This window comes from Moschus berezovskii, chromosome 18, assembly GCF_049115385.1.
Source record: "Moschus berezovskii isolate FMDL1 chromosome 18, NW_MosBer_1.0, whole genome shotgun sequence".
Classification (NCBI taxonomy): domain Eukaryota; kingdom Metazoa; phylum Chordata; class Mammalia; order Artiodactyla; family Moschidae; genus Moschus; species Moschus berezovskii.
Genome location: NC_142477.1, coordinates 67,314,457 through 67,341,886, shown reverse-complemented (window position 1 = coordinate 67,341,886; position 27,430 = coordinate 67,314,457). Strand labels below are relative to the sequence as shown.

At 41.5% G+C, this 27,430-nt stretch overlaps 1 protein-coding gene across 1 annotated transcript in view; it reads right to left on the bottom strand.

Annotated features, from left to right (window-relative positions):
• SLC30A5 (solute carrier family 30 member 5) overlaps positions 1-21,556 on the bottom strand; it is a 35,782-nt gene extending 14,226 nt beyond the window's left edge. Inside the window, exons 1-5 of the mRNA XM_055421932.2 lie at positions 21,196-21,556; positions 10,972-11,094; positions 6,194-6,260; positions 4,723-4,808; positions 2,036-2,123 (exon numbers count right to left, since the gene is read on the bottom strand). Coding sequence (XP_055277907.1) covers positions 2,036-2,123; positions 4,723-4,808; positions 6,194-6,260; positions 10,972-11,094; positions 21,196-21,281 — 450 coding nt within the window. The 5' untranslated portion in view covers positions 21,282-21,556. The remainder of the gene's footprint in view (positions 1-2,035; positions 2,124-4,722; positions 4,809-6,193; positions 6,261-10,971; positions 11,095-21,195) is intronic.
• Positions 21,557-27,430: the final 5,874 nt, after the last annotated feature.

Here is a 27,430-nt window from a genome sequence, read left to right as displayed (position 1 = left end):
CATTCCAGGAAAGGATTTTGACAAAAGAAAATTAAAGGAAGGACATACTATCCAGGTTTATGCAAATACTTCAGAATTTTTCATACAGAAGCAATCTAAACAGCACTATTATATATTCTCTAGTTACAAATTTACAGGTGTAATACCAGATACTTTCAGAAAATAAAAATTTTAAGTGCAAAATGAGGATTTTTATTCATTACAAGATAACCACTATACTTGATAAATTCGCTAGTAGTGTGGTAGGTATTTTGACAAAGACAGTATGCATAAGCCATACAATTTAAAATTTCCTAATTTTCATTGAATCAGGACATGGTAAATTAACAATACCCAAACATGGAGACTATAACTTAGACTTTTGTTGCAAAGAGGGCACTGAGAATTCTGTAGTACTTCACAGTCAGAACTGAAAAAAAAAAAAAAAACCACCACAGTTCTGGTTAGATGCCCAGATTCATTACTGACACTAACGAGAAGATATATAAGATCTATACTCTCATTTTAGTGCAGTAAAATTTTTAATGTTTTAAAGTCATCTGTATTTATTTTATGAGTTGTCTTTGTCCTTAGCTCCTTTATGTTTAAGATCTTCAGCATTTTTTAAAACTATTTGAGTAATAGGAGTATATATTTTTTTAAAATGTAAAATTTTGTGGCAATTTGTTACCATTGTTAGTTTGTACAATTATTTTTCAAATATTTTTATTTATTTATTCTTTTGGCTGTGCCACGTGGGATCCTAGTTCCCCTCCCGGGGAAGCGTCCCCTGCAGTGGAAGCTTGGAGTCTTAGCCACCGGACTGCCAGGGAAGTCCCTGCACAATGGTATCTGTTACGTAGACGTTTGTAATCATTATGAAGTCACATGTTCGGGTTTTCTCTTTTGTGATTTTTTGACATTGATTTTGGAGTACGCTGTGAGTACACTTAGCATTTATTTTGGAATATTCTGTGAGTGAAGGAAAAAGATTAAATAGTAGCATATACTTTAATACTCATAGATCCAATCTGAAATATACAAGCTGGGCAGACTCACTTCACTCTACTTGGCATATTGCTTTGGTCACTTTATTTTATTCACTATTGAGCCTGAAAGTCCCTTTCAGAAAAGAGACTGTTATACCTTATTTGCTTTTATTTCTCCTTTCCTCTGTAACACAGGAAGCGTTTAATTTGGTAAGTAAAAGTATTGTAGCTGCAAGAACTTTTAGTTGCATATTGATGATAAATTTACTAAAAATGGATTAATACTTAAATTATATAAGATGAATAGGGTTGCCGACTTGGCAAATGTTCATCAAACTTTAAATATAACAAGTTTTTAGGGACGTATTTTCCAAAAATGATGTACAGGAGTTAAGAATGAAATAGGGGAGGGCTCGGGTGAAGCATGAAGGAGATGTTTGCAGTGACTGATCAGTTCTGTATCTTTGACTATGGTGATGGTTAAACAAATGTTAACACATACAAACATACACACGTGAGTGTAGGTAAAACTGGTGAAATCTGAATCCTGTCTATGGGCTGTGCCGATGTCAGTTTCCTGGTTCTGACAGTGCACCTGAGCCAGTAAGAAGCCACTGCTGACAGCGAGTGAAGGCACAAGGACCTCTCTGTACTGTGTCTGCGGCTTCCGAGGCTTCCCAGGTGGCTCAGCGGTAAAGAGTCTGCCTGCAGTGCAGGAGACACAGGAAATGTGGTTTCAGTCCCTGGGTCAGGAAGATCCCATGGAGGAGGAAGTGGCAACCTACTCTAGTATTCTCGCCTGGAAAATTCCATGGACAGAGAAGCCTGGCAGGCTGCAGCCCATGGGGTCTCAAAGAGTTGGACATGACTGAGTAGTACCTACACACACATGAAGGAATCTATAATGATTTCAAAATAAAAAGTAAAAAATAGAACACTTGTGAGAAAAATTTATAATTAGCAAAAGGCCTTTGCATTCTTTTAAATGGGAAAGGATATACTATTTTATTGCCTTAGATAATATTTTACTTGTATACTTTCAATTTTCAAATAATGGAAAATTCTACCTTTGCTGGTCCTCCTCCAGAACTAGTGAACAAAACACTGAGCAGTGAGATGACAACAATATCACTGTGCTCGAATAGCAGCAAGGTCCTACAAAAATGAAACACCATAATTCATGAAATATGTCTGATCTTTATCAGGAAGCAGGAATTCAACTGGATTAAGGGAGAAGAAAATACATCTTTCCCCTTGATTTCATAAACCATTATGGAAAAAATAAACATGCACAGCTGCCTTGGAAAACATTCTGGCATTATGTGTCTTAGAAGGTTGTAACTACAAATATCTAATAATACTACTTGTAGGATTATATCATACATATTTCTTGTATACATGTACCAGGAAACACTTACAAGATACTAGCATTGTTTGCAATATCCCTAAGCTGGAAACAACCTAAATACTCATTGATGAGAGAATGGATAATATAATACAGAGTGTATCCATTCAAAGGACTATTATACAGTGGTAAAAACGAAGGAAATTCTACGAATATACACAAATTCTAAGAAATACAGAATTGTATACTTTAGAAGTGCTACAGACTGAATGTTTGTGTCCCCCTCCCTGCCCCAAGGTTAAACTCAATCCCCAACATGATGGTATTAGGAGATAAGGAAGACCTTTGAGAGGTGCTTAAGGTTATGAGGGTGAAACCCTCATAAATGAGATTAAAGGCTTTATAAAAGAGACCAAAGGGAGCTCCTTTGCCCCTTCTGCCATGTCAGGTTACAGTGAAGAAACAAGATGGTTTTCTATGAACCAGGAAGAGGTCTCTCATCACACACGAAATCACCTGTACCTTGATCCTAGCCTTCCTGGCCTCCAGGATCATAAGAAACAAATGTGCATTTTTTTTAAAGTCACCCAGCCCATGGTATTTTTGTTACAGCAGCCCAAATGGACTGAGACAAAAAGAGCGAATTTTATGGTATATGTATTATATTTCAAAAAACTAACATAAAACTGAAAGAACTATATATACACATGCTTATATATACACACACTACATGCATCAAAATGAGCAAATCTCAAACATGACACTGAATGTAAAAAGCATGCTGCACAGAAGTACATGCAGTGTAACTCTATTCATATCAAGTAAAAAGTCTGCAAAAAAGAAATGCTGGTTACATCCAATGGTAGCCAGAGCGGGATCCATAAGGCACCAGAGGAACTGCTAAAGTTTTATTTGGGGGAACACATGAATGTTCATATTTATTTAGATTTATTGTTTTATATGTATGAAATATTAAAAAATTATTGCCAGCCGAAGGGAGCTTATAGTATCTACATGGATCTATAGATCTTGAGCTTCTCATTAAGAAAATTTTAATTTTTCCTCTTTATTCAGAAATCTGTAATGAAAACATGGCAGTGATTATTTTAGTTCTGTTAACATTTGGGAAATTACAATTAAAAAAATAAATATATCAGCAGAATGACAGTAACTTGAAATAAGAGAGGCTATGAAACACCAAAGAAGTCTATGATCAAGAAGCTGAATGATGATTTTAGTAAAGAATGAGAGGGCAGCGCTGGCAGAGGAGCTGGTGGTACTGAGGGCTGTAAGGGCAAAAACATGACAAAAATGAGAAGCCAAGTAAGAACTGACAACTTCCCCCTTCCTTCCCTGACACTCAGTGATGGCGATTTAGTAACAAACAGACCAAAGGACCTCTTCAGGGCTAAGAAATGATCAGTCAGTCACACTTAAGCATGAACTGAAAAGGCTGAGAAATTCCAGCCAGCCTTCCCACCACTCCAGCATCCTACTGCTGTCACAGACAGGGACGTGACACTGTAATTCTCTATATTCCTCTTTCGAAAAGTACAGGGTAAACAGCTAAAGGGAGACAAACCCAGAGCTCGTTTATTCGCTGCGAGAGGAGAAAAGCCTTTTCACAAAGCATGTCCCACTAATCACTTTCGACTCTGTCCACTCCATCGCCCAGAGTGAACTTTAGAACACCCTTCAGCTTACTCCTTACTTCTTGTCCCCATATTCCTTCCATCAATGGCAGGGTACTTTTCCTTATAATTTTGAGAGAGAGAAACATTAAGACTTATACACAGTTGCACCTGTCATAATTCTTATTAAATTAAGTGGCCCTAAAGCATTTTGCCCCCTGAACTGACCAATTTACATAAAAGAATCTATATAGACTTAGGGGACTATGAAATGAGAGTTAACTCATCTTAAATCTGATGACTGGCACACTATTTCCAACACATTTGTTTATAACTGTAACTTTCACACATCTTCTGTGGGTACTAGAGGACTTTCAGAGTTGGGGGAGGGAACATTTTTAAAAGATTTTGCTCTCCTCCTTATTGGCTGATTTTATTTACCATTTTAGACTTTTCATTTCTAAAATCAGCTGCTAAAAGGGATATAATCAATGAATAACAAAAAAGCCATTTATCCTAAAATTTTTCTGAAACTGTTTGGTGGACTCTAGTAAAATATCTATGACAGATCATGAACAATACATTAATGCTATTCAACAAAGAACTAGTCCACAGACTAAACAGGTCCTCAATATATACTTAGTTGTACCCAATGCTATCGAAGTGGAAGAAGCATTTGTATATAACTGACAAAAATATTTGACATAAAACATAATGGCAAACAACTAATATTCAAAATGAAGAAATAAAAACACTCAAAACGTGCATTTCTATTTACCTTAGTGGTCCACAAAGCGTGAGGCCAAAAAACCACAAGAGTGAAATGATACACCCAGCAATTGCATGTTTAAATATTTTGATCCACTAAAAATGGAAACAAAAAATTAAAAATCAGTCATGTTTAGCCAGATATCTCAAAATCTTAAACAAAACACACAGAGGGAGATAATGGTAACACAAATATTTTAAAGACCAAATAATTACATATTTTGAAATTAAGCAGAAATTATTAAGATGTCTTGACTAAATCTAGATTTGCAAGACACTACTCTGTTTTGCATTTTCCATATTCTTCTCTGGTGCTAGATCCTGAAATATTTTTCTATAGAATACAATTTTCTCCACTTTTTACTTTAGTTCTCACCAGTTTGCCAAGAACATAAAATGTTTTAGTCTTTAAATTCTTCTCCAGTTATTTGAAAAGAGCAGGGGAAAAAGTTAAGATAGGGTTTAAAAATTAATCCTGTTTTAAAAAATGTTCTTGATCCTCTAAAACAGAGGTACTTAAATTTCTTTCTAATAAAAAAATCACAGCACAGGTTTCTAAGTTGTGGCATAAAGCAAACATTTAGTATAGGGTGCACGTGCTGTCCAAAGAAGTGGTAATGTGAGATGATTATGCAGAAGGTAGGACATTTCTGGGTATGCATCCTGAACCTCAGATGCTTAAAGAAAATAATAATAATGATGAGGGAGACAGCTAGTATGCATTGCATACTCACGTTGGGTTTTCCCAGGTGGCACTAGTGGTAAAGAACCCGCCTGCCAATGCAGGAGACGTAAGAAATGCAGGCTTGATCCCTGGGTTTGGAAGATCCCCTGGAGGAGGGCATGGCAACCCACTCCAGTATTCTTCCCTGGAGAATCCCCATGGACAGAGGAGCCTTGCAGGCTACAGTCCACTGGGTTGCAGAGAGTCTGAAGTGACTTAGTACTCACAGCATGTCCAGCACTATTTAAAGAACTTTACATGTATTAATCCATTTATTCCTCATAGCTTCATTAGGAAAGCATTATCATCTCCATTTTCAGGTGAGAAACTGAAGGTAAAGAAATTAAGTAACTTACTTTAAGTAAGAGTTAGTAACTAGAACAGCCATGAATCTGTCTGACTCCAGATGCCTTGTTCTTAACCCTTATGCTTCCGTGACATCTATCATAGTCTTGTGGGCATGTCTACATGCCTGATTTGTAAATCTTTTCAAAATATGGATCGTGTATTAAAGAAAATAATTATATGCATGCTTGAGACACTTCCTACCCTATACTACATTTTAAAATACTTCATTATCTTAGCACTTTATAGTTTACTCTTAAAGCCTCAGTTCTGACAAGCTAAGTCAAGAGCAAGTTAGCCCTACAAATGTTCTGCTATGCACCTAAAATCATTCAATAAGTAACCCTGATCAAGGAAAGAACACTGCCTCCTGGTCTACTGCTAGGACAAAAGGATTCTGCAAAAGATTTACCTGGCGTTTGGTAATACTTTTCCCAGAAGAAAAAGGCTTTTGAAACAAAACCATAAAAAATGCAGTCCTGTGAATATTAAAATATTAACAAATTAATATTAATCTTATATACAAGGTATGGCTTTAAGTAAAGACACTTAAATACACTAGAACTTGAAGGGTAGGTTAGCCTCTAAAGAAATTATACTAGAGAACAACACTTATTTTAATAAGGCTTCCACCACGACGTTTTGGGAACTCTTCTTTCTTTTGTAATGGCCTTCAAAACCCAGTTTACAAGCCACAAAAAAACTCTTGATATTTTCTTATACTCTGAAATACCAAAGAAAATTATTCCTACCTTCTCAAAAATTCAATAACAAATCTTAAAATAGAAATGAAGGAAGTACTAATTATACACCCCATCTTTCACATACCCAAAATAGTTATACAAAAATACATATAACTGGTGCTTAAAATTTCCTAGTCAAGAATCACTTTTCATTATTACTGAAATTATACTGCCAAGAGTCTAACAGACTCTTATTAATACAGAGGCTGGTCACCATCAGTCCCAAGGTCCTGAGAACTTTTAGAGAGAATTTCTTACAACATACAGAATAATGTAAAAGCGATACTGTAAGCAGGTCCTTCCCTGGTGGTTCAGATAGTAAGGAGTCTGCCTGCAATGCAGGAGACCCAGGTTAGACTGCTGGGTCAGGAAGATCCTCTGGAGAAGGAAATGGCAACCCACTCCAGTATTCTCGCCTGCAAAATCCCATGGACAGAGGAGCCTGGAAGGGTACAGTCCATGAAGGTGCAGAGTCAGACATGACTGAGCGACTGACACTTTCACTTTCTTTTCAGGCATACCCTATATTAGGAAGGGACAGATAGCGAATACAGACCAGTGTGGTTCAACTTGGAAAATGAGGAACATCTGTGCCCAGACAAGGCTCAGGCGACATTCCATGACAGCTGGAAGGTCAGAATACCCCAGTAGGATGGTCTGGGAATCCCTAGGGCCCCTGAGGCCCTTTTAGGGAGCTGTGAGGTCAAACTGTTTTGAAAGAAATATTTAGATACTATTTACTCTTTCCACTCTTATTCTCTCAGGGCTGTACAGCAGAGCTTTTCAGAGGCTAGTTCACGTGGGATACTGCAACAGACTGAATGCTGATTCAGATGTGGGAATCCTGCTGTGTTCTATTAAGCCAGACATTAAATTTGCAAAAACTGCATTCAGTTCAGTCACTCAGTCGTGTCCGACTCTTTGTGACCCCATGGACTGCAGCATGCCAGGCCTCCCTGTGCATCACCAACTCCCAGAGTTTACCCAAACTCATGTCTATTGAGTTGGTGATGCCATCCAACCATCTCATCCTCTGTCGTCCCTTCTCCTCCTGCCTTCAATCTTTCCCAGCATCAAGGTTTTTTCAAATGAGTCAGCTCTTCGCATCAGGTGGCTAAAGGACTGGAGTTTCAGCTTCAACATCAGTTCTTCCAGTGAACACCCAGGACTGATCTCCTTTAGGATGGGCTGGTTGGATCTCCTTGCAGTCCAAGGGACTCTCAAGAGTCTTCTCCAACACCACAGTTCAAAAGCATCAATTCTTCGGTGCTCAGCTTTCTTCACAGTCCAACTCTCATGTTCATACATGACTACTGGAAAAACCATAGCTTTGACTAGACGGACCTTTGCTGGCAAAGTCTCTGCTTTTTAATATGCTGTCTAGATTGGTCATAACTTTCCTTCCAAGGAGTATCTTTTAATTTCATGGCTGCAGTCACCATCTGCAGTGATTTTGGAGCCCCCAAAAATAAAGTCTGACACTGCTTCCACTGTTTCCCCATCTATTTGCCATGAAGTGATGGGACCGGATGCCATGATCTTAGTTTTATGAATGTTGAGCTTCAAGCCAACTTTTTCACTCTCCTCTTTCACTCTCATCAATAGGCTTTTGAGTTCCTCTTCACTTTCTGCCATAAAGGTGGTGTCATCTGCATATCTGAGGTTATTGATATTTCTCCCGGCAATCTTGATTCCAGCGTGTGCTTCTTCCAGCCCAGCGTTCCTCATGATGTACTCTGCATAGAAGTTAAATAAGCAGGGTGACAATATACAGCCTTGACGTACTCCTTTTCCTGTTTGGAACCAGTCTGTTGTTCCATGCACAGTTCTGACTGTTGCTTCCTGACCTGCATACAGGTTTCTCAAGAGGCAGGTCAGGTGGTCTGGTATTCCCATCTCTTTCAGAATTTTCCACAATTTGTTGTGATCCACACAGTCAAAGGCTTTGGCATAGTCAATGAAGCAGAAATAGATGTTTTTCTGGAACTCTCTTGCTTTTTCCATGATCCAGTGGATGTTGTCAATTTGATCTCTGGTTCCTCTGCCTTTTCTAAATCTAGCTTGAACATGTGGAAGTTCACGGTTCACATTACTGCTGAAGCCTGGCTTGGAGAATTTTGAGCATTACTTTGCTAGCGTGTGAGATGAGTGCAACTGTGCAGTAGTTTGAACATTCTTAGGCACTGCCTTTCTTTGGGATTGGAATGAAGACTGACCTTTTCCAGTCCTGTGGCCACTGCTAAGTTTTCCAAATTTGCAGGGATACTGAGTGCAGCATTTTCACAGCATCATTTTTTAGGATTTGAAATAGCTCAACTGGAATTCCATCACCTCCACTAGCTTTGTTTGTAGTGATGCTTCCTAAGGCCCACTTGACTACACATTCCAGGATGTCTGGCTCTAGGTGAGTGATCACACCGTCATGTTTATCTGGGTTGTGAAGATCTTTTCTGTACAGTTCTTCTGTGTATTCGTGCCACCTCTTCTTAATATCTTCTGCTTCTGTTAGGACCATACCATTTTTGTCTTTTATTGAGTCCATCTTTGCATGAAATGTTCCCTTGGTATCTCTAATTTTCTTGAAGAGAGCTCGTCTTTCTCATTCTATTATTTTCCTCTATTTCTTTGCACTGATCACTGAAGAAGGCTTTCTTATCTCTTCTTCCTATTTTTTGGAATTCTGCATTCAAATGGGTATATCTTTCCTTTTCTCCTTTGCCTTTTGCTTCTCTTCTTTTCACAGCTATTTGTAAGGCCTCCTCAGACAGCCATTTTGGTTTTTTGAATTTCTTTTTCTTGGTGATGGTCTTGTTCCCTATCTCCTGGACAATATCACAAACCTCCGTCCATTGTTCTTCAGACACTCTATCAGATCTAATCCCTTTAATCTATTTCTCACTTCCACTGTATAATCATAAGGGATTTGATTTAGGTAATACCCGAATTGTCTAGTGGTTTTCCCTACTTCCTTCAATTTAAGTTTGAATTTGGCAATAAGGAGTTCACGATCTGAGCCACAGGTAGCTCCTGGTCTTGTTTTAGCTAACCGTATAGAGCTTCTCCATCTTTGGCTGCAAAGAATATAATCAATCTGATTTTGGTGTTGACCATCTGGTGATGTCCATGTGTAGAGTCTTCTCTTGTGTTGTTGGAAGAGGGTGTTTGCTATGACCAGTGAGTTCTCTTGGCAAAACTCTATTAGCCTTTGCCCTGCTTCATTCCGTGCTCCAAGGCCAAATTTGCCTGTTACTCCAGGTATCTCTTTACTTCCTACTTTTGCATTCCAGTCCCCTATAATGAAAAGGACATCTTTTTTGGGTGTTCGTTCTAGAAGATCTTGTAGGTCTTCATATAACCGTTCAACCTCAGCTTCTTCAGCGTTACTGGTTGGGGCATAGACTTGGATTACCGTGATATTGAATGGTTTGCCTTGGAAACGAACAGAGATCATTCTGTCGTTTTTGAGATTGCATCCAAGTACTGCATTTTGGACTCTTTTATTGACCATGATGGCTAATCCATTTCTTCTAAGGGATTCCTGCCCACAGTAGTAGATATAATGGTCACTGAGTTAAATTCACCCATTCCAGTCCATTTTAGTTCACTGATTCCTAGAATGTTGACGTTCACTCTTGCCATCTCCTGTTTGACCACTTCCAATTTGCCTTGATTCCTGAAACTAACATTCCAGGTAGCTATGCAATATTGCTCTTTACAGCATTGGACCTTGCTTCTATCACCAGTTACATCCACAACTGGGTGTTGTTTTTGCTTTGGCTCCGTCCCTTCATTCTTTCTGTAGTTATTTCTCCAGTGATCTCCAGTAGCATATTGGGCACTTACCAACCTGAGTAGTTCATCTTTCAGTGTCCTATCTTTTTGCCTTTTCATACTGTTCATGGGGTTCTCAAGGCAAGAATACTGAAGTGGTTTGCCATTCCCTTCTCCAGTGGCCCATGTCTTATCAGAACTCTCCACCATGACCCGTCTGTCTTAGGTGGCCCTACATGGCATGGCTTAGTTTCACTGAGTTAAGACAACACTGTGGTCCATGTGATCAGATTGGCTAGTTTTCTGTGATTGTGGTTTCAGTCTGTCTGCCCTCTGATGCCCTCTCTCAGAGCCTACTGTCTTACTGGGGTTTCTCTTACCTTGGTTGTGGGGTATCTCTTCACGCATTAATACAAACTAAAATAAAAGTTGATGTTTTGGCAAGCTAATAGAGTGTGACAATTCTTTTTTTTTTTTTTTTAAATCCAGCCTGTTATCTCTAACCTTAGGTAGTCTATCTTAAAAATATACATATATATATATATATCAAATACTTTTCAGGAGGAATAAAATGCACAAAATATTTTATGTAAAATTTCCTAAAGATACTCAGTTAACATAGAATTTTCAAAGACATTAAAAAACATTAAAGAAAAAAAGAACTTCACACACTCACCCAAGTTTTAATATAAAAATGAACTGAACAATGTGAACTACTTTTAGGAGATCATATGATTCAAAAAGTCCAACAGCCTTCAAAAATTTAGTGAAACATAGTAACACAATATATTTTGTTAATCTGAAAAATAAAAACAGAAACAAGTTTCAGTTATCAATGAAATCACAAGGAACTCTGAAATCTTTTTTTTTATTATACCATAGAGGTCATTATGAAAACCATAAATATAAACAAAAGATGAAACAAACAAAAACTCAACTCATCCCCTTTGTGATAACTACTAATACTGATATATATACTTTCAGATTCTTTTCAATGTACATGAATGTATTATGTATAGGTACTGCTGCTGCTGCTGCTAAGTCACTTCAGTCGTGTCCGACTCTGTGCGACCCCATAGACGGAAGCCCACCAGGCTCCCCCGTCCCTGAGATTCTCCAGGCAAGAACACTGGAGTGGGTTGCCATTTCCTTCTCCAATGTGTGAAAGTGAAAAGTGAAAGTGAAGTCGCTCAGTCGTGTCCGACCCTTAGCGACCCCATGGACTGCAGCCTACCAGGCTCCTCCATCCATGGGATTTTCTAGGCAAGAATACTGGAGTGGCTTGCCATTGCCTTCTCCGATGTATAGGTACAGTCTATTAAAAAAAAAAGCCAAACTAAAATAAACATTTTTGATTAACTGAATCGCCTTGACTACTTTATAATGCACTTTTAAAAGAATTACTCCAAACAAATAAAGAGAATAAGAACAGTAACCAAGCTCTGTCATGAAATGAGACCATAATACAGGAAGGGGGAGGATGGCAAATGCCCGAAGTTCTCCTTTCCTCTGCTTCGTTAAGTGGCCGCAGTAGTCATAGTTGAAGTCACGTGACCTGACCTACAGTCTTGAAAAGGCTTAGGGATGTGAAGCACCTCAGAAAGGGTGTGGAGGAGGGAATGGCAACCCACTCCAGTATTCTTGCCTGGAGAATCCCATGGACAGAGGAGCCTGGGGGTTTATAGTCCATGGGACTGCAAAGAGTTGGACACGACTGAGTGACTAACACACACACACACACACACGAAATGTGCCAATTGCCTGGGGGTTTATAGTCCATGGGACTGCAAAGAGTTGGACACGACTGAGTGACACACACACACACACACACGAAATGTGCCAATTGGACACGACTGAGTGACACACACACACACACACACACACGAAATGTGCCAATTAGTTAGCTCTCCAGAGTCCCACCCAGCACAGCCATACATCTATTTTCCCTCAATGAGGACAGAACAAGTTCAGTTTAGCCTCTGGAGAAGTCTAGACAAAAGGCAAATGGAAAAAGAAGGATGAGGTGTTGGACTAAAACCATAGAGATTAAAAGGAAGTTTCCCTTCTTTACCCCAACACACTTGCCTTCCCTCATTTAGCTCTAACATCCCAACTGTCAGACTTCAATCTCCCAGCAGGAGAACCCTTCTCTGGGAAGCCCACCAGGGGACAAGCCCTACACAAGTCTTCTAACTAGCTTTTTAGGCCTCACTCAAATATGAAAAGCCAAATCTGGATAATTAATCATTTACAATAAGTCTATAATGAGAGGCCAAACTAAAATAACAAAGAAATTTAAAAGATACAGAGAGCGTAGGGAATAGTAGAGAACATCAAAGAACTATATATTCTCGGACAAGAAAGAACCATGCATCCATGAAAACCTGGTGCTGCCATAAAAAGAAAGGAAAAAGGAACTCCTGAAAGAGCAATCAGAAAACAGTGAAGAAATTATTTGTTTTCCAGCTTAGTAGAAGAACTGACTCATGTGAAAAGACCCTGATACTGGGAAAGATTGAAGGCGGGAGGAGAAGGGGACAACAGAGGATGAGATGGATGGCATTTGAATAAACTCTGGGAGTTGCTGATGGACAGGGAAGACTGGCGTGCTGCAGTCCATGGGGTCGCAAAGAGTCGGACACAACTTAGCAGCTAAACTGAACTGAACTGAGTCTTCTTTGATCATATACCTACCTCTAGTATTAAAAAAAAAAAAGCACCTGAAACCAATTATTTATTTAGCTATTATGAACATGTACTACTACACTGATATTATTATATGTTATAACACACACACAAATTAGAATGAAAAAGAATGAGATAAAAATTTGAGAAATTCTAACAGAACATCTTCACAAGTCAACCAGGAGACTACCTGCAAAGTTTACATCTAACAGGAGTTAATACATTAAAAAGGAGGTACAGGGGATATGCAAAGTAGCACAGCAGAGGAAGAAGTCTCTACCCATGGGAGAAAAATACCAAAAAGCAGACACCGAAGTTTAAAGGAAACCTTAGTCATTCAAATAGTAGTGCTAAAACAGTTTGATACCAATGTACATAGGATGATCTAAAAAATCATTGAGTGTGAACCATTAAGTCACATGGCACTAAATCAACAAACAGTAATCTGCTTAAGAAGACATCAAAATATATACTTTTCAAAGTCTTTTTTTTCTTTTTGTCTTTTGAAAGTTTTAATGCAACTGTGAAACTATATTTCAGTCCTTGAAAGAATGAATCTCAACAATTCTACCATCTTCACTGTCTGACAGCTCATTTTCTGTTTTAGACCAAATAACATTAAAGAAAATCAGATTTAGAACAAAATGGTTTTTCTTTTCATGAACATAATCTGCAGGACCTTTTAATGGTGCCATTTGGGAATTTTAACAATGTGATAATTATCACCAAGAAGCTAATAAAAACATCATGCAGAATGATTTAACTCAAATCCTAAAGCACAGAGGTTCCTACTTAATCTACCTATAGACTAGTATAAATATTGAAATTTCTGTTCAAAAGATCAAGCAGATTTTCTGGGGTGATAAAAATGGCCTACAGCTTGATTGTGCTGAAAGATAAATATGCATTTGCGAAAAATGCAAACTGGTACCTTTAAAATCTATGCATTTTACAGTAATTTATATCTCAATGAGAAAAGGAGTATTGGAAAAAATAAAAAAATTATTGTTATAACAACAACAAAAAACTGAGTGTATTTTGTATTTGGATTGTTTGCAGACTGGTTGAAAACACAGTACGACGTGAAAAATCCATCACATTTCTAGCAATTATGTAGGTATGAAAGTAAATGTATATGCGCTAGAAAAAACAAAACACTAACATTTAAGAGCTGAAAAGCACCTTGGAGATTTTCTAGTCCAATTCCTCTCCTGTCACAGATTGGGAAGTTGAAGTCCACAGGGTTAGCGAGGGCCCAGCCCTTGACTCTTAAATATGCTCTTTTCCTAGGTCACACAGAAAACCTGAGTTCATCCAGAAGACTTTGGGGATTCCCATCTTCTAAACCATTTCTAATTATATATTCACAGTGGCCCTCGCAAAGGGTAAAATCATTAAATATTACAAAAAATGCATATTAAAACCCAAGATTAATGCAGATTTTCTCTATTTAAACTAGGGCTTCCCTGGTGGCTCAGAGGGTAAAGAGTCTGCCTGCAATGCGGGACACACGCAGGTTTGATCCCTGGGTTGGGAAGAACCCCTGGAGAAGGAAATGGCAACCCACTCCAGTATTCTTGCCTAGAGAATCCCATGGACAGAGGAGCCCAGCGGGCTACAGTCTACCTGGTTGCAGAGTCGGATACAACTGAGCAACTTCACTTAAGCTAGAGAAAAAGGTCAGATAGACTGAAGTAAATTAACTATATTAATGCTAATGATCATGGTAGCAATTTGTAATTAGCCAATAAAAACACTACTTTTGTTAATTCGGTTCTTAACAAGGGGACTTACATAACATGTGCTCAGCAAATGTTTCCTAAATGAAAGAATGCTAACTCTACCATGATGCTCTACGCGTGTGATGCGCGATGTCGAGCACAGCAATACAGACAGCACAGCGACACAGCACAAAACTGGCTGTCAGGCTTCTGGCAGTGTAAACTGTCATCCACCCAGGCATGAATTCAGAATGGGGCAAGAGAGGGAAGCTCAAGGCCTCAAGCGCGTCACTCCTTCAGCTCGTAACGAGATGGAAAAATAAGGCAGCAGGATAGAAGCAAGGACACAAAGAACGACAGTGTCAGCAAGACAGGGAGGATAAGACAAGAGACCAGAAAACACAGACGGACGCACATTACAAACCCCAGCAGTCTGGGAATTCCTGATGCCAGCAAAGAGCCTTGCACAGCCCTCAGGGAGTTGGGAAGCCATTTTTCAAATATTCCCTGCTCACTTACTATGTGCCAGGTGTCACTGGAGTCTAATGAGACCAGTCTGACAAGTTGGTTTCAGGTACGACAGCCCTCCCTCCTCCTGATAAAAGGGCCTGATGCACCTGGAACTAGTTCTGCATTCTTTCTGACTTCAAAGGAGGACTTTTATCTAAAAGTTATCTTAAATATGTTATCAAAGTCTTAACATTCTTTTAAAAATGTCATCCATTTGATAAGCCTGAATATGAGAGCCATACTTGGAATGGCAGATGGCAAAGGCCAAGAATCTTCTCCTAGATGGTACTACTGAGGGGCTGAACCAACACTGGCAGCCTCTGGCATCTTTCATGTGAGAAGAATATATCCGTTATTTGTTTAAAGCTCTCTTAGTTTGGTTACTTACAATTAAAAGCATTTCTAGGTGCAATCCAAGAAACTTGTAATAGAGGCCCTCCCTTCAAGGAATTTGTTTATGGGACCCAGGTTAATTAGCAGAGATCTAAAGGAATAGATGTGGAAGCAACTAATTGCAACTAGGGAAACAAAAGTAGTCTTCAGAGTCTCAGGTGTGTGTGTGTAATAAAGACTAAGTAGAAAAAATAAATCAACCCAATAAAAGAAATGTGGGTTTGATCCCTGGTGGGGGAACTACGATCCCACATACCGTGGAACAAATAAGCCCAAGAGCCACAACTAGAGAGTCTGTGCTGCAACTGGGCTTCCCAGGTGGCCCGGTGGCAGAGAATGCAGGAGACACAAGAGACTTGAGTTCCATCCCTGGGTTGGGAAGATCCCCTGGAGCAGGAAATGGTAACCCACTCCAGTGTTCTTGCCTGAAAAATTCCATGGATAGAGGAGCCTGATGGGCTATAGTCCATGCCGTCACAGACAAGTCAGATACAAATCAAGTCTTGTCATCAAGAAAAAGGTAAACTATACTTAATAAACTTGTTTTAAGATGAGGAAATATGTAAAATTATTTCTAAATAATTTTTCTTTAAATTGTTAACAAAACTTAAAAATTTGGCACTTTAATGGCAAGATTCAGTCATATGGAACATTAAACATAGTATTTCTTTTGGAAAATATTTGGCTGCATGCATCTTAGTTTCAGCACGAGGGATCTTTCGTTGCAGCACATGGACTCTTTAGTTGTGCCACACAGTCTTAGCTGCTCCCAGGCATGTGGGATCTTAGTTCCCCGACCAGGGATTAAACCCACAGCCCTGCACTGCAAGGTGGATTCTCACCCACTGGACCAGCAGGGAAGTCCCTATAATACATGGTACCCTCTAGTTGTGGTGTCTGGGCTTCTCATTGCTGTGGTTTCTCTTGTGGAGCTTGGGCTCTAGGGTGAATGGGCTTCAGAACTTGCGGTTCCCTAGCTCTGGAGTACAGGCTCAACAGTTGTGGCTCAAGGGCTTAGTTGCTCTGGAGCATGTGAGATCTTTCTGGATCAGGGATTGAACCTGTGTCCCCTGCACTGGCAGGCAGATTTTTATCATGGAGCCACCAGGGATGCTTTTCCTTTTTAATTAAAAAAAAAAAAAACAAAACACAAAAAAACAGATTGTGAAAGTAATTCCTGAGTAGTTGCTTATTAACGTTTTAAATAAAACCATTCCTAATTTTCTGCTCACAGGTGCCCAACTGGGGACATCCTTCCAAACCTTTTCCTTTCCATCTCCAGGTATCAGTTCAGTTACTCAGTCGTGTCCGACTCTCCACGACCCCATGAATCACAGCACGCCAGGCCTCCCTGTCCATCACCAACTCCTGGAGTTCACTCAAACTCCAGAGTTTGAGTGATGCCATCCAGCCATCTCATTCTCTGTCGTCCCCTTCTCCTCCTGCCCCCAACCTTTCCCAGTATGGACAAGCACATATTTTAGATACATTCATGTATTTACCACTGTACACATATTTTGATATTTTAATGTGATTTTTCATGTAATATATATTGAAGATTTTTTTGTCATTATTAATTAGGAAAACTATTTTAATATTTAGCTGAAAGGTAGATACTTTGATTTTTAAAGTGTCAACTAATGACGTCTTCCTGTGGGGCTAACAACAAAATACTAGCTAAGGCCAGGTATGTGCTATTAATAATAAGCACATAATCCCTAGTTCACGTTGCAAAGGGAAACATACCAAGAGGGAAATTTTCAGGGGTGAGGAAGGGAGGTTCTTAAATGGGGGCAGTGGCTTCTGAGCCACTCACTGATCCTTCAGGCAATGTATCGGGATCCAATCCACCTTCCTGACTTGTAAATCATTCAGTTCAGTTCAGTTCAGTCACTCAGTTGTGTCCAACTCTTTGTGACCCCATGGACAGAAGCACGCCAGGCCTCCCTGTCCATCACCAACTCCCAGAGTTCACTCAAACTCATGTCCATCGAGTCAGTGATGTCATCCAGCCTTCTCATCCTCTGTCATCCCCTTCTCCTCCTGCCCCCAATCCCTCCCAACATCAGGGTCTTTTCCAATGAGTCAACTCTTCACGTGAGGTAGCCAAAGTATTGGAGTTTCAGCTTTAGCATCAGTCCTTCCAATGAACACCCAGGACTGATCTCCTTTAGAATGGACTGGTTGGATCTCCCTGCAGTCCAAGGGACTCTCAAGAGTCATTATCTGCCATTAACTAGCCTCATCAAAGGTATCACTGGTATTTTCTGTGAAGGGTTAGGAAAAAACTCATTCTTCAAATCTGAAATCACTGAGCTCAGAGTTTGGATTCAAACCTGCCTTTCGGGCTTTATCCACTGTAGCAGCTCTCAGTTAAAAGAACAGAATCAGTGTATATAATTCTAGTTTGATTCCTTCAATACATATTTAAGTGTCTACTACGTAGAAGGCAGTGTAAATGAAGTTTGGGGGTTTCACTGGTGGCTCAGTGGTAAAGAATTTGTCTGCAATGCAGGAGGCATTCAATAATTATCAGTCAATGCAGTAATTATAAATCGATCCAATAATTATCAGTCTGTGCAGGAGACATGGGTTCATCCAATAATTATCAATCAATTCAATAATTATCGATTAATGCAGGAGACGGGTTTGAACCCTGGGCTGGGAAGATCCCATATGCCGGGGACCAGCTAACTGAGCAACTCACTCAGTGGCGGCACCACAGCAGCACGAAGTCTGTGCTCTAGAGCCAGGGAGTCACCACTCCTGAAGCCCGCGCGCCCCCTGCAGCCTGAGCTCCACAAGAGAAGCCCCCATGGCAAGCCTTCACACTGAAATGAGTGAGGAGCCCCTGCTCTCTGCAACTAGAGAAGAGTCTGCACAGCAAAGACCCAGCACAGCCAAAAATAAATAAAAAGGAAGCTTAAAAAAAAAAAGTTTGAGGGAACTGACTCCCAGTTCAGTTACTAGGTGTGTGACCTTAGAAAAATTAGTTTTCTATGTCCCAGTTTCCTGATATGTGAGACAAGGACACAACTAATGAGTCTGCCTGCAGTGCTGTTTTAAGGCTTAAGTGAAATGCTGCATGCAAAAGCAAAGTCCGTGGAACATAGGAAGTGCTTAACAAATGTTGGCTGTCACCCTCTGCTCTTTCCTGCCAAGAGGATTTATCGAAGCCAACATAGAAACATGTAAAACAACTCATATTTGTGAATTCAGGCATAAAAATATCCACAAAGAATCTGTCAATTAGCTTTTGTTGCAGATTATAATTTGATTTTCAGCCTATATAAAGAAAAATTCTTTCAACCTGGAATCTATTCAAAATTCAACCAGTCTTGATTTGAATTTGATTCTGTATTTTTTTTTAAGTTTATTTTTATGCATTTGGCTGCTCCAGGTCTCCGTTATGGCACTCATGATCTCCAATCATCCTGACAGCATGTGGGGTCTTTTAGTTATGGCATCTGGGGATCTAGTTCCTTGATTAGGGATCAGACCTGGGTCTCCTGCCCTTGGGAGCAAGAATACTGGAGTGGGTTGCCATTTCCTTCTCCAGGGGATCTTCCCCATCCAGGGACTGAACCCACAGTTCCTGCATTGGCAGGTGCAAACTTTTTTTTTCTGAAATATTTAAGAGGAAAATTATGACCAGCCTAGATAGCATATTAAAAAGCAGAGACATTACTTTGCCAACCAAGGTCCGTCTAGTCAAGGTTTTCCTGTGGTCATGTATGGATGTGAGAGTTGGACTGTGAAGAAAGCTGATCGCCGAAGAATTGATGCTTTTGAACTGTGGTGCTGGAGAAGACTCTTGAGAGTCCCTTGGACTGCAAGGAGATCCAACCAGTCCATTCTAGAGGAGATCAATCCTGGGTGTTCATTGGAAGGACTTATGCTAAAGCTGAAACTCCAATACTTTGGCCACCTCATGTGACGAGTTGACTCACTGGAAAAGACTCTGATGCTGGGAGTGATTGGGGGTAGGAGGAGACAGGGATGACAGAGAATGAGGTGGCTGGATGGCATCACCGACTCGATGGACATGAGTTTGAGTGAACTCCGGGAGTTGGTGATGGACAGGGAGGCCTGGTGTGCTGTGGTTCATGGGGTCGCTAAGAGTTGGACACTACTGAGCTACTGAACTGAACTGAATCCCTAATTACTTGTATTCCTAAACCCATGAACATTCTCTTCTGAAATCAGAGTTATAAACTACAGGAAATTTAACACGGACCTACTTTTATCTAATCTATCATCTATAGTCCACTTTTATCAACTGACCCAGTACTATCCTTTACTACATTTTCTCCAGTATTAAATCTACAGCAGAATTGCCTATTGCATTTAGCTGTCACATCTCAGTAAATAATACTTGATATGATGTTTTTTTTTGAGCTTCCCTGGTGGCTCAGTCAGTAAAGAATCCACCTGCAATGCTGGAGACCCAGGTTTGATCCCTGGGTCAGGAAGACCTTTTGGAAAAGGAACTGGCAACCCACTACAGTATTCTTGCCTGGGAAATCCCATGGACAGAGGAGTCTGGAGCCGGTTACAGTCATGGGGTTGCAAAAGAGTCGACGATATAGCGACTAAACCACCACCACCGTTTTTCTTTTACAAAAATGAGCTGTTCAAAATAGCTCAGAAAATTAAACTTGTACTATAAAAAATGCAGTTGATTTAAGTTGCTCAGCATTTCACACAAAAAAGTTATTTTAGTAGTGCTATTTCTACAGTTTCAAAGAATTTAGCAAAACAATCTTCCAGTCTCAAAGGAGATATCCAAGAACAAGAAACACCTAACTTCATTAACCTTATTAAATATAAAGGCGATAGAAAATCAGGTTCAATCAAACTGTTGAGCCGTATTTCGTGCATCCTGCGACACTACCTCAGAAATTAGCACAGGTTCAGAAAGACAAGCTGGAAGGTGATCACTGTACTGACTTACCTTTCTGGTGTTCGTGGGAACATTACGGGGAGGGAGGTAAAGGGGAATTTTTCCTTTTCACTCTACGAATTTCTGTACTGTTTGAACTTTTTGACAATGCGCACGTATTTCTTATTTAATGATAAAACATAATAGGCGAAGAAAGGAAAAGAAAAACTAGAGGGCTGGCTGGATTCTTAATGTGCGGGGTTATAACCTGAACATCAAAGTTCATCTGTTTGGACTTTGATTTTCTCGCCTGAAGAGATGATGGTGACCCCTCCTTTAAAAGGTACGCAGGCAGACGTCAGAAAGGTTAAATATCACCAAACTACTATCTGAGGGAGGAACAGCCAACAGAAATTCTTCTGACAGGTCAGAAAAACCTCTCACGCGAACTGGCCAGCAGTTCTAAGGTTAACGGACCGCTCTGAACACCAGAAGCTCGAGCGGAACCTTCCCGGGTCCTGGAGCACTCATCCCGCAGCGGGGAGATGCGGAGCCAACGAGAGCCCCCGCGGGAGCGCGGACCGCACCGAGCCGGGCGTTCCGGGCTGTCGGCCGCCGCGCCCCGCGCGCCCCGCGGCGGCTCCGGGCAGCGGCCGGGCGGGCGCAGGGAGAGCGCGGCTCCGGGAGCGGGAGCCCGATCGGCCCTTACCGAGCGCTGGGCACATCCACCGGCCCGAGGCCGCCGCCGCCGCCGCCGGGGCCGGCAAGCACGTCCCCGCCGTAGTTCTCCTCCATCCCGGGGGTCAGGAGCCGCCGCCGCTGCCCCCGCGGCGCGGTCTCCTCATGTCTCTCCGCTCCGCGGAACAGCGGGCGCGGGCGCGTCACTCCCCCATGGCAACCGCGCCGTCAGGTCCCCGCAGGCCCGACGGCCGCCGCCGCCGCTATCCCGGCTCACAAGCACGCGCGCGCGGGGACTAGGCCAAGGGCAGTTCCGGGGGCGCCGGCTTCCCCGGAGGCTCGCCGGAGCGGACGGCAGCAGGCCACGTCATCAGGCCCAGCAGCCCTCACTCTCGGCGCGGGGAGGGCCCGGTCCTGCGCCTGCGCACTGCACAACACTCGCCGCGCCCTCCCCTCCCCAAGGCTCCTCCTACCGCGGGGCTGTGGATGGAGTTCTCGCCCCCCCATCTGCCCCTCCCGTTGGTGAAGCCTGAGCACATACCTGTCCCTGCAGCGCCACCTATGGGCCGTAAGAACTCCAACGAATTCTGCAGCGGAGAGCGGAGACAGAAAAGGCCCGACTTGTGATGAAATAGTAATAGACTAGAATTTCTTTTAAATTCTGACTTTTAAACTTGTTACTTAATCCTGGCACATCAGTAAACCTGGGCAGGTAGGACAAGGCTTTATTAGGGCTATTTTTCTGTTGCTAAAAAGTGAAGAAAATGGGCGTCAGTGTCTGTCTCTGAATGTCAACTCTGCCACTTACTGTGCCACTTGGCCTTTCTGTACCTCAGTTTTCTTATCCGCAAAGCAAGAATAATAATATCTGTGTCATAGGGTTGTTGGGAGGATTTTAAGTGTTAATACGTGGTGTCTGTGACAGTGAATGGTATATGAACTTCCCTGGTAGCTCAGACGGTAAAGCGTCTGCCTACAATGTGGGAGATCTGGGTTTGATCCCTGGGTTGGGAAGATCCTCTGGAGAAGGAAATGGCACCCCACTCCAGTACTCTTGCCTGGAAAATCCCATGGATGGAAGAGCCTAGTAGGCTACAGTCTGTGGGGTCGCAAAGAATCGGAGACGACTGAGCGACTATAGTAATCAGTAAATGTTAGCTATTATTTATAGGGAAATTTGAGGACTGCAATATAGAGATAAAAATGGGGTTTTTGAGCAGTGTAAATTATGATTAGTTGACAATGTTCCATTTAATTCAAACATACTGATACAAAGAGTCTCAGTAACCTTTTAGAGAATGAGGAGTCATAGTCTGCCTGCTGGGACTTCATAATTTATTGTGGAAAATATTTAGCAATTTGAGAGCAAGACCTGGTTGGCAACATTACACCGTAAACGCACAAATGCTAAGGGTTCCCAAAAAAGTGTGATACGGGTGTAACCAGAGAAGACTCACGGATAGAAGCTGATCTGAAACCTAAGTTTTGGATATGTGAGAAAAACATTGTGGAAAGATATGTCCTAAGAGTAGAACAAAGAAGAAGGCATGAACTTTACTTTTACTTTTTATTTATTTATTTGTTTATTTATGGCTGTGCTGGGTCTTCACTGCTGCGCAGACTTTTCTCTCGTTGGGGAGATCAGGGGCTGTTCTCTAGTTGCAGTGAACGGGCTTCTCATTGCAGTGGCCTTTCTTATTGCGTAGCATGGGCTTTAGGGTGCGAGGGGAAGGTATGAACTTTAGGATGCATATTTTCCCATTTGAGGCAAAGAAGAGAGCAAAGATACAATACTCCATCAGTGAATTGGGTTTTAAATTCAGGATGTTTGTTTATTGAATTTGTACAAAAACATCCATATCTTTGCCCTGGGTTAGGTGATAGTCATTGACTCAGAGTGGAGTAGATCAGGTAAAGCTGAACAAAGAATGACTTTCTTGCTTCACTTTCTTGAAGTGACTTTTTTGTAGTATTTTTTTTTTCTTGTAGCAATTTCTTTGCAGAATTTTATTTTCTAATCCAGATGGCAGTGGTAACAACTAGCTATCTTGTTTTTCTAGAGCTGATTCCATTCCTTTGGAGTTCAGAGAACTAGTTAAAATGACATGTATACATTAAGATTAATTTTTATCCCAAGCAGAGCTTGAATTCAGTTGATATTTGATTTGGTTAGAATTCGGGCACTTCTTTTAGGCCGATATGTTTCCTGTTTGTATGTTGTTTTTTCTGTAGTGGAAGGAAAATGACTCTTTTTCTTTCCTCCTATTCACTTCTCAGCCCAGTACAACCTGGCTTCTCTGTTCACCATTCCTTTGAAGCAGCTCTCTCATGGGTATTTTTGAGCTACATATTACCTTCAGTTCAGTCGGTTCAGTTCAGTTCAGTTGCTCAGTCGTGTCCGACTCTTTGCGACCCCATGAATCACAGCACGCCAGGCCTCCCTCAGTTCAGTTCAGTTCAGTTCACTTCAGTCGCTCAGTCGTGTCTGACTCTCCGCGACCCCATGAATCACAGCACGCCAGGCTTCCCTGTCCATTACCAACTCCCGGAGTTCACTCAAACTCATGTCCATCGAGTCGGTGATGCCATCCAGCCATCTCATTCTCTGTCGTCCCCTTCTCCTCACGCCCTCAATCCTTCCCAGCATCAGACTCTTTTCCAGTGAGTCAACTTGTCACATGAGGTGGCCAAAGTATTGGAGTTTCAGCTTTAGCATCAGTCCTTCCAATGAACACACAGGACTGATCTCCTTTAGAATGGACTGGTTGGATCTCCTTGCAGTCCAAGGGACTCTCAAGAGTCTTCTCCAGCACCACAGTTCAAAAGCATCAATTCTTCGGTGATCAGCTTTCTTCACAGTCCAACTCTCACATCCATACATGACCACGGGAAAAACCATTGCCTTGACTAGACGGACCTTGGTTGGCAAAGTAATGTCTCTGCTTTTTAATATACTATCCAGGTTGGTCATAACTTTCCTTCCAAGGAGTAAGCATCTTTTAATTTCATGGCTGCAGTGAGCATCCGCAGTGATTTTGGAGCCCAAAAAAATAGTCTGACACTGTTTCCATTGTTTCCCCATCTATTTCCCATGAAGTGATGGGACCAGATGCCATGATCTTTGTTTTCTGAATGTTGAGCTTCAAGCCATCGCTATAACTTTCAACATAGTTGATCTCTCCCTCTTCTGGAAACATTCTCTTTCCTTGGTTTCCAGAGCCCCATATTTGGTTGTCAGCGGAAGTTCATGTTCTCCCAAACTCATGATCTCTCCACTAAACCCGATCCTCTGTTGATGTTTCTCCCTCATTGAATGGCTCCATTTACTTAGTTTCCATTCCGTTCCGTTCAGTCGCTCAGTCGTGTCCGACAATTTGCGACCCCATGAATCACAGCACACCAGGCCTCCCTGTCCATCACCAATTCCCGGAGTTCACCCAAATTCATGTCCATTGAGGTGGTGATGCCATCCAGCCATCTCATTCTCTGTCGTCCCCTTCTCCCCCCGCCCCCAATCCTTCCCAGCATCAGACTCTTTTCCAGTGAGTCAACTTGTCTCATGAGGTGGCCAAAGTATTGGAGCTTCAGCTTTAGCATCAGTCCTTCCAATGAACACCCAGGATTGATCTCCTTTAGAATGGACTGGTTGGATCTCCTTGTAGTCCAAGGGGCCTCTCAAGAGTCTTCTCCAGCACCACAGTTCAAAGGCATCAATTCTTCGGCGATCAGCTTTCCTCACAGTCCAACTCTCACATCCATACATGACCACTGGAAAAACCATAGCCTTGACTAGACGGACCTTTGTTGGCAGAGTAATGTCTCTGCTTTTTAATGTGCTATCTAGGTTGGTCATCGGAGAAGGCAACGGCAAGCCACTCCAGTACTCTTGCCTAGAAAATCCCATGGATGGAGGAGCCTGGTAGGCTGCAGTCTGTGGGGTCGCTAAGGGTCAGACACGACTGAGCGACTTTACTTTCACTTTTCACTTTAACACATTGGAGAAGGAAATGGCAACCCACTCCGGTGTTCTTGCCTGGAGAATCCCAGGGAAGGGGGGGCCTGGTGGGCTTCCTTCTATGGGGTCACACAGAGTCGGACACGACTGAAGTGACTTAGCAGTAGCAGGTTGGTCATAACTTTCCTTCCAAGGAGTAAGCGTCTTTTAATTTCATGGCTGCAATCAGTATCCGCAGTGATTTTGGAGCCCCCAAAAATAAAGTCTGACACTGTTTCCACTATTTATCCATCTATTTCCCATGAAGTGACGGGACCAGATGTCATGATCTTCGTTTTCTGAATGTTGAGCTTCAAGCCAACCTTTTCACTCTCCTCTTTCACTTTCATCAAGAGGCTCTTTAGTTCCTCTTCACTTTCTGCCATAACGGTGGTGTCATCTGCATATCTGAGGTTACTGATATTTCTCCCGGCAATCTTGATTCCAGCTTGTGCTTCTTCCAGCCCAGCATTTCTCATGATGTACTCTGCATAGAAGTTAAATAAGCAGGGTGACAATATACGACCTTGACGTACTCCTTTTCCTATTTGGAACCAGTCTGTTGTTCCATGTTTAGTAAACCAAAAACTCAGGTATCATCCTGAACACCTCCCCTTCCTAGCGGTCTGTATCCAACATTGAAGTCAGGTCATTTTTTACTTTCTCAGTATTTCTTGAATCAATCCAAGATTTTCCATCCTCATCGTCACCCTCTGGTCTAAATGACCGTGGTGTTTTATTTAGACCACTACAATAACCTCCTTACTAGTCTTTCCAAGTTCTCTCCCTTTTCTACAGTCTTGTTTTCCACATTCTGCCACAGTAATAACAATCTCTTCCACTTGCAAATCTTATTATGCACTGCCTGCCCCACCTGACTCTACTCTCCAGCCTTCCCGTGGCTTCCCATTACTCTTTCCTTAAAGATTTTATTTATTTATTTTTGACTGCTGTGTCTTTGTTGCATTGTGCAGGCTTTCTCTGGTTGCGGTGAGTGGCGGGGGGCTACTCTGTTGTAGTACACAAGCTTCTCATTGCAGTGGCTTCTCTTGTTGTGGAGCACAGGCTCTAGGCACCTAAGCTTCAGTAGTTGTGGCACATGGGCTTAGTTGCTCCGAGGTATGTGGGGTCTTCCTGGACCGGGGTTGGAACTAATGTCCTCTGCATTGGCAGACGGATTCCTGTCCATTGTGACTTTCTATCCCTCTTAACACAAGCTCAGTGGTAAAGAATCGGCCTGCCAATGCAGGAGACCCAGGTTCAGGTTCAGTCCCTGGGTAGGGAAGATCCTCTGGGGGAGGAAATGGCAATCCACTCCATTATTCTTGCTTGGAAAATTCCAAGGACAGAAGAGCCTGGCGGGCTACAGTCCATGGGGTCTCAAAGAATTGGACACAACTGAGCATGCAGGGTTTAAGATAAAATCAAACCATTAACATGGCCAGCAACACCCTGTATGGGCTTGCCCTTATCTGTCTTTTCAGCTTTATCTCATATCAAGCTGCCTTCTGCTCTCAGGATCCCAGTCACCAGTTATGCTGTTTATTTTCTAATATAAGACTTTTCTCAGACCAATTTTCATGTGTAGAAAGCACTTTTGATTGTTAAGATCCTACTCATTCCTTTTGCTTCAGGTTGAGTTTCTCTAGGAAACAGACTCTGAGAGATGGAGTTTAGTGTGCAAGATACTTTTTAAGGCGTGCTTTTGGGACCAGCAACTGTAAAGGGGAGGGAAAGGAAACAACTGGGCAGAAGGAGAAGTTGAGAAGCGGTGCATACCAGCAAAAGCCACAGTAGACCTCATGGACGCATCTGGAGCTAAAATGGTTCTTGAGAAATACATTACAGTTTTTTTTTTTTTAATTCCTGAATAAAGTCTTTTATAGGTTCAAGATTCATCCAAGATCATGAATTGCATTTAATTGTCATGTCTCATTAGTTCTATTTTATCTGGAACAGTTCCTGGTCTCTCCTTTTTTTCATGACCTTGACATTTTTGAAATGAATGGGACAATTACTTTGCAGAATGTCTGTCAGTTTGCATTTGTCTGATGTTTCCTCATGGTTGGATTTTAGGTATGCATTTTTGGCAGGAATAGCACAGAAGTGATTCTGTATTCCTCTTGTTGCATTACATCGGAAGGGACATGATGTTGATTTGTCTCATTTACTGGTAAAAAGTTAACTTTTAACATTTGATAAGAAGACATCTGCTAGATTTTTCAGTGTAATGTTACTGAATGAGTGTTTTGTCTGGAGATACTTTGAGACC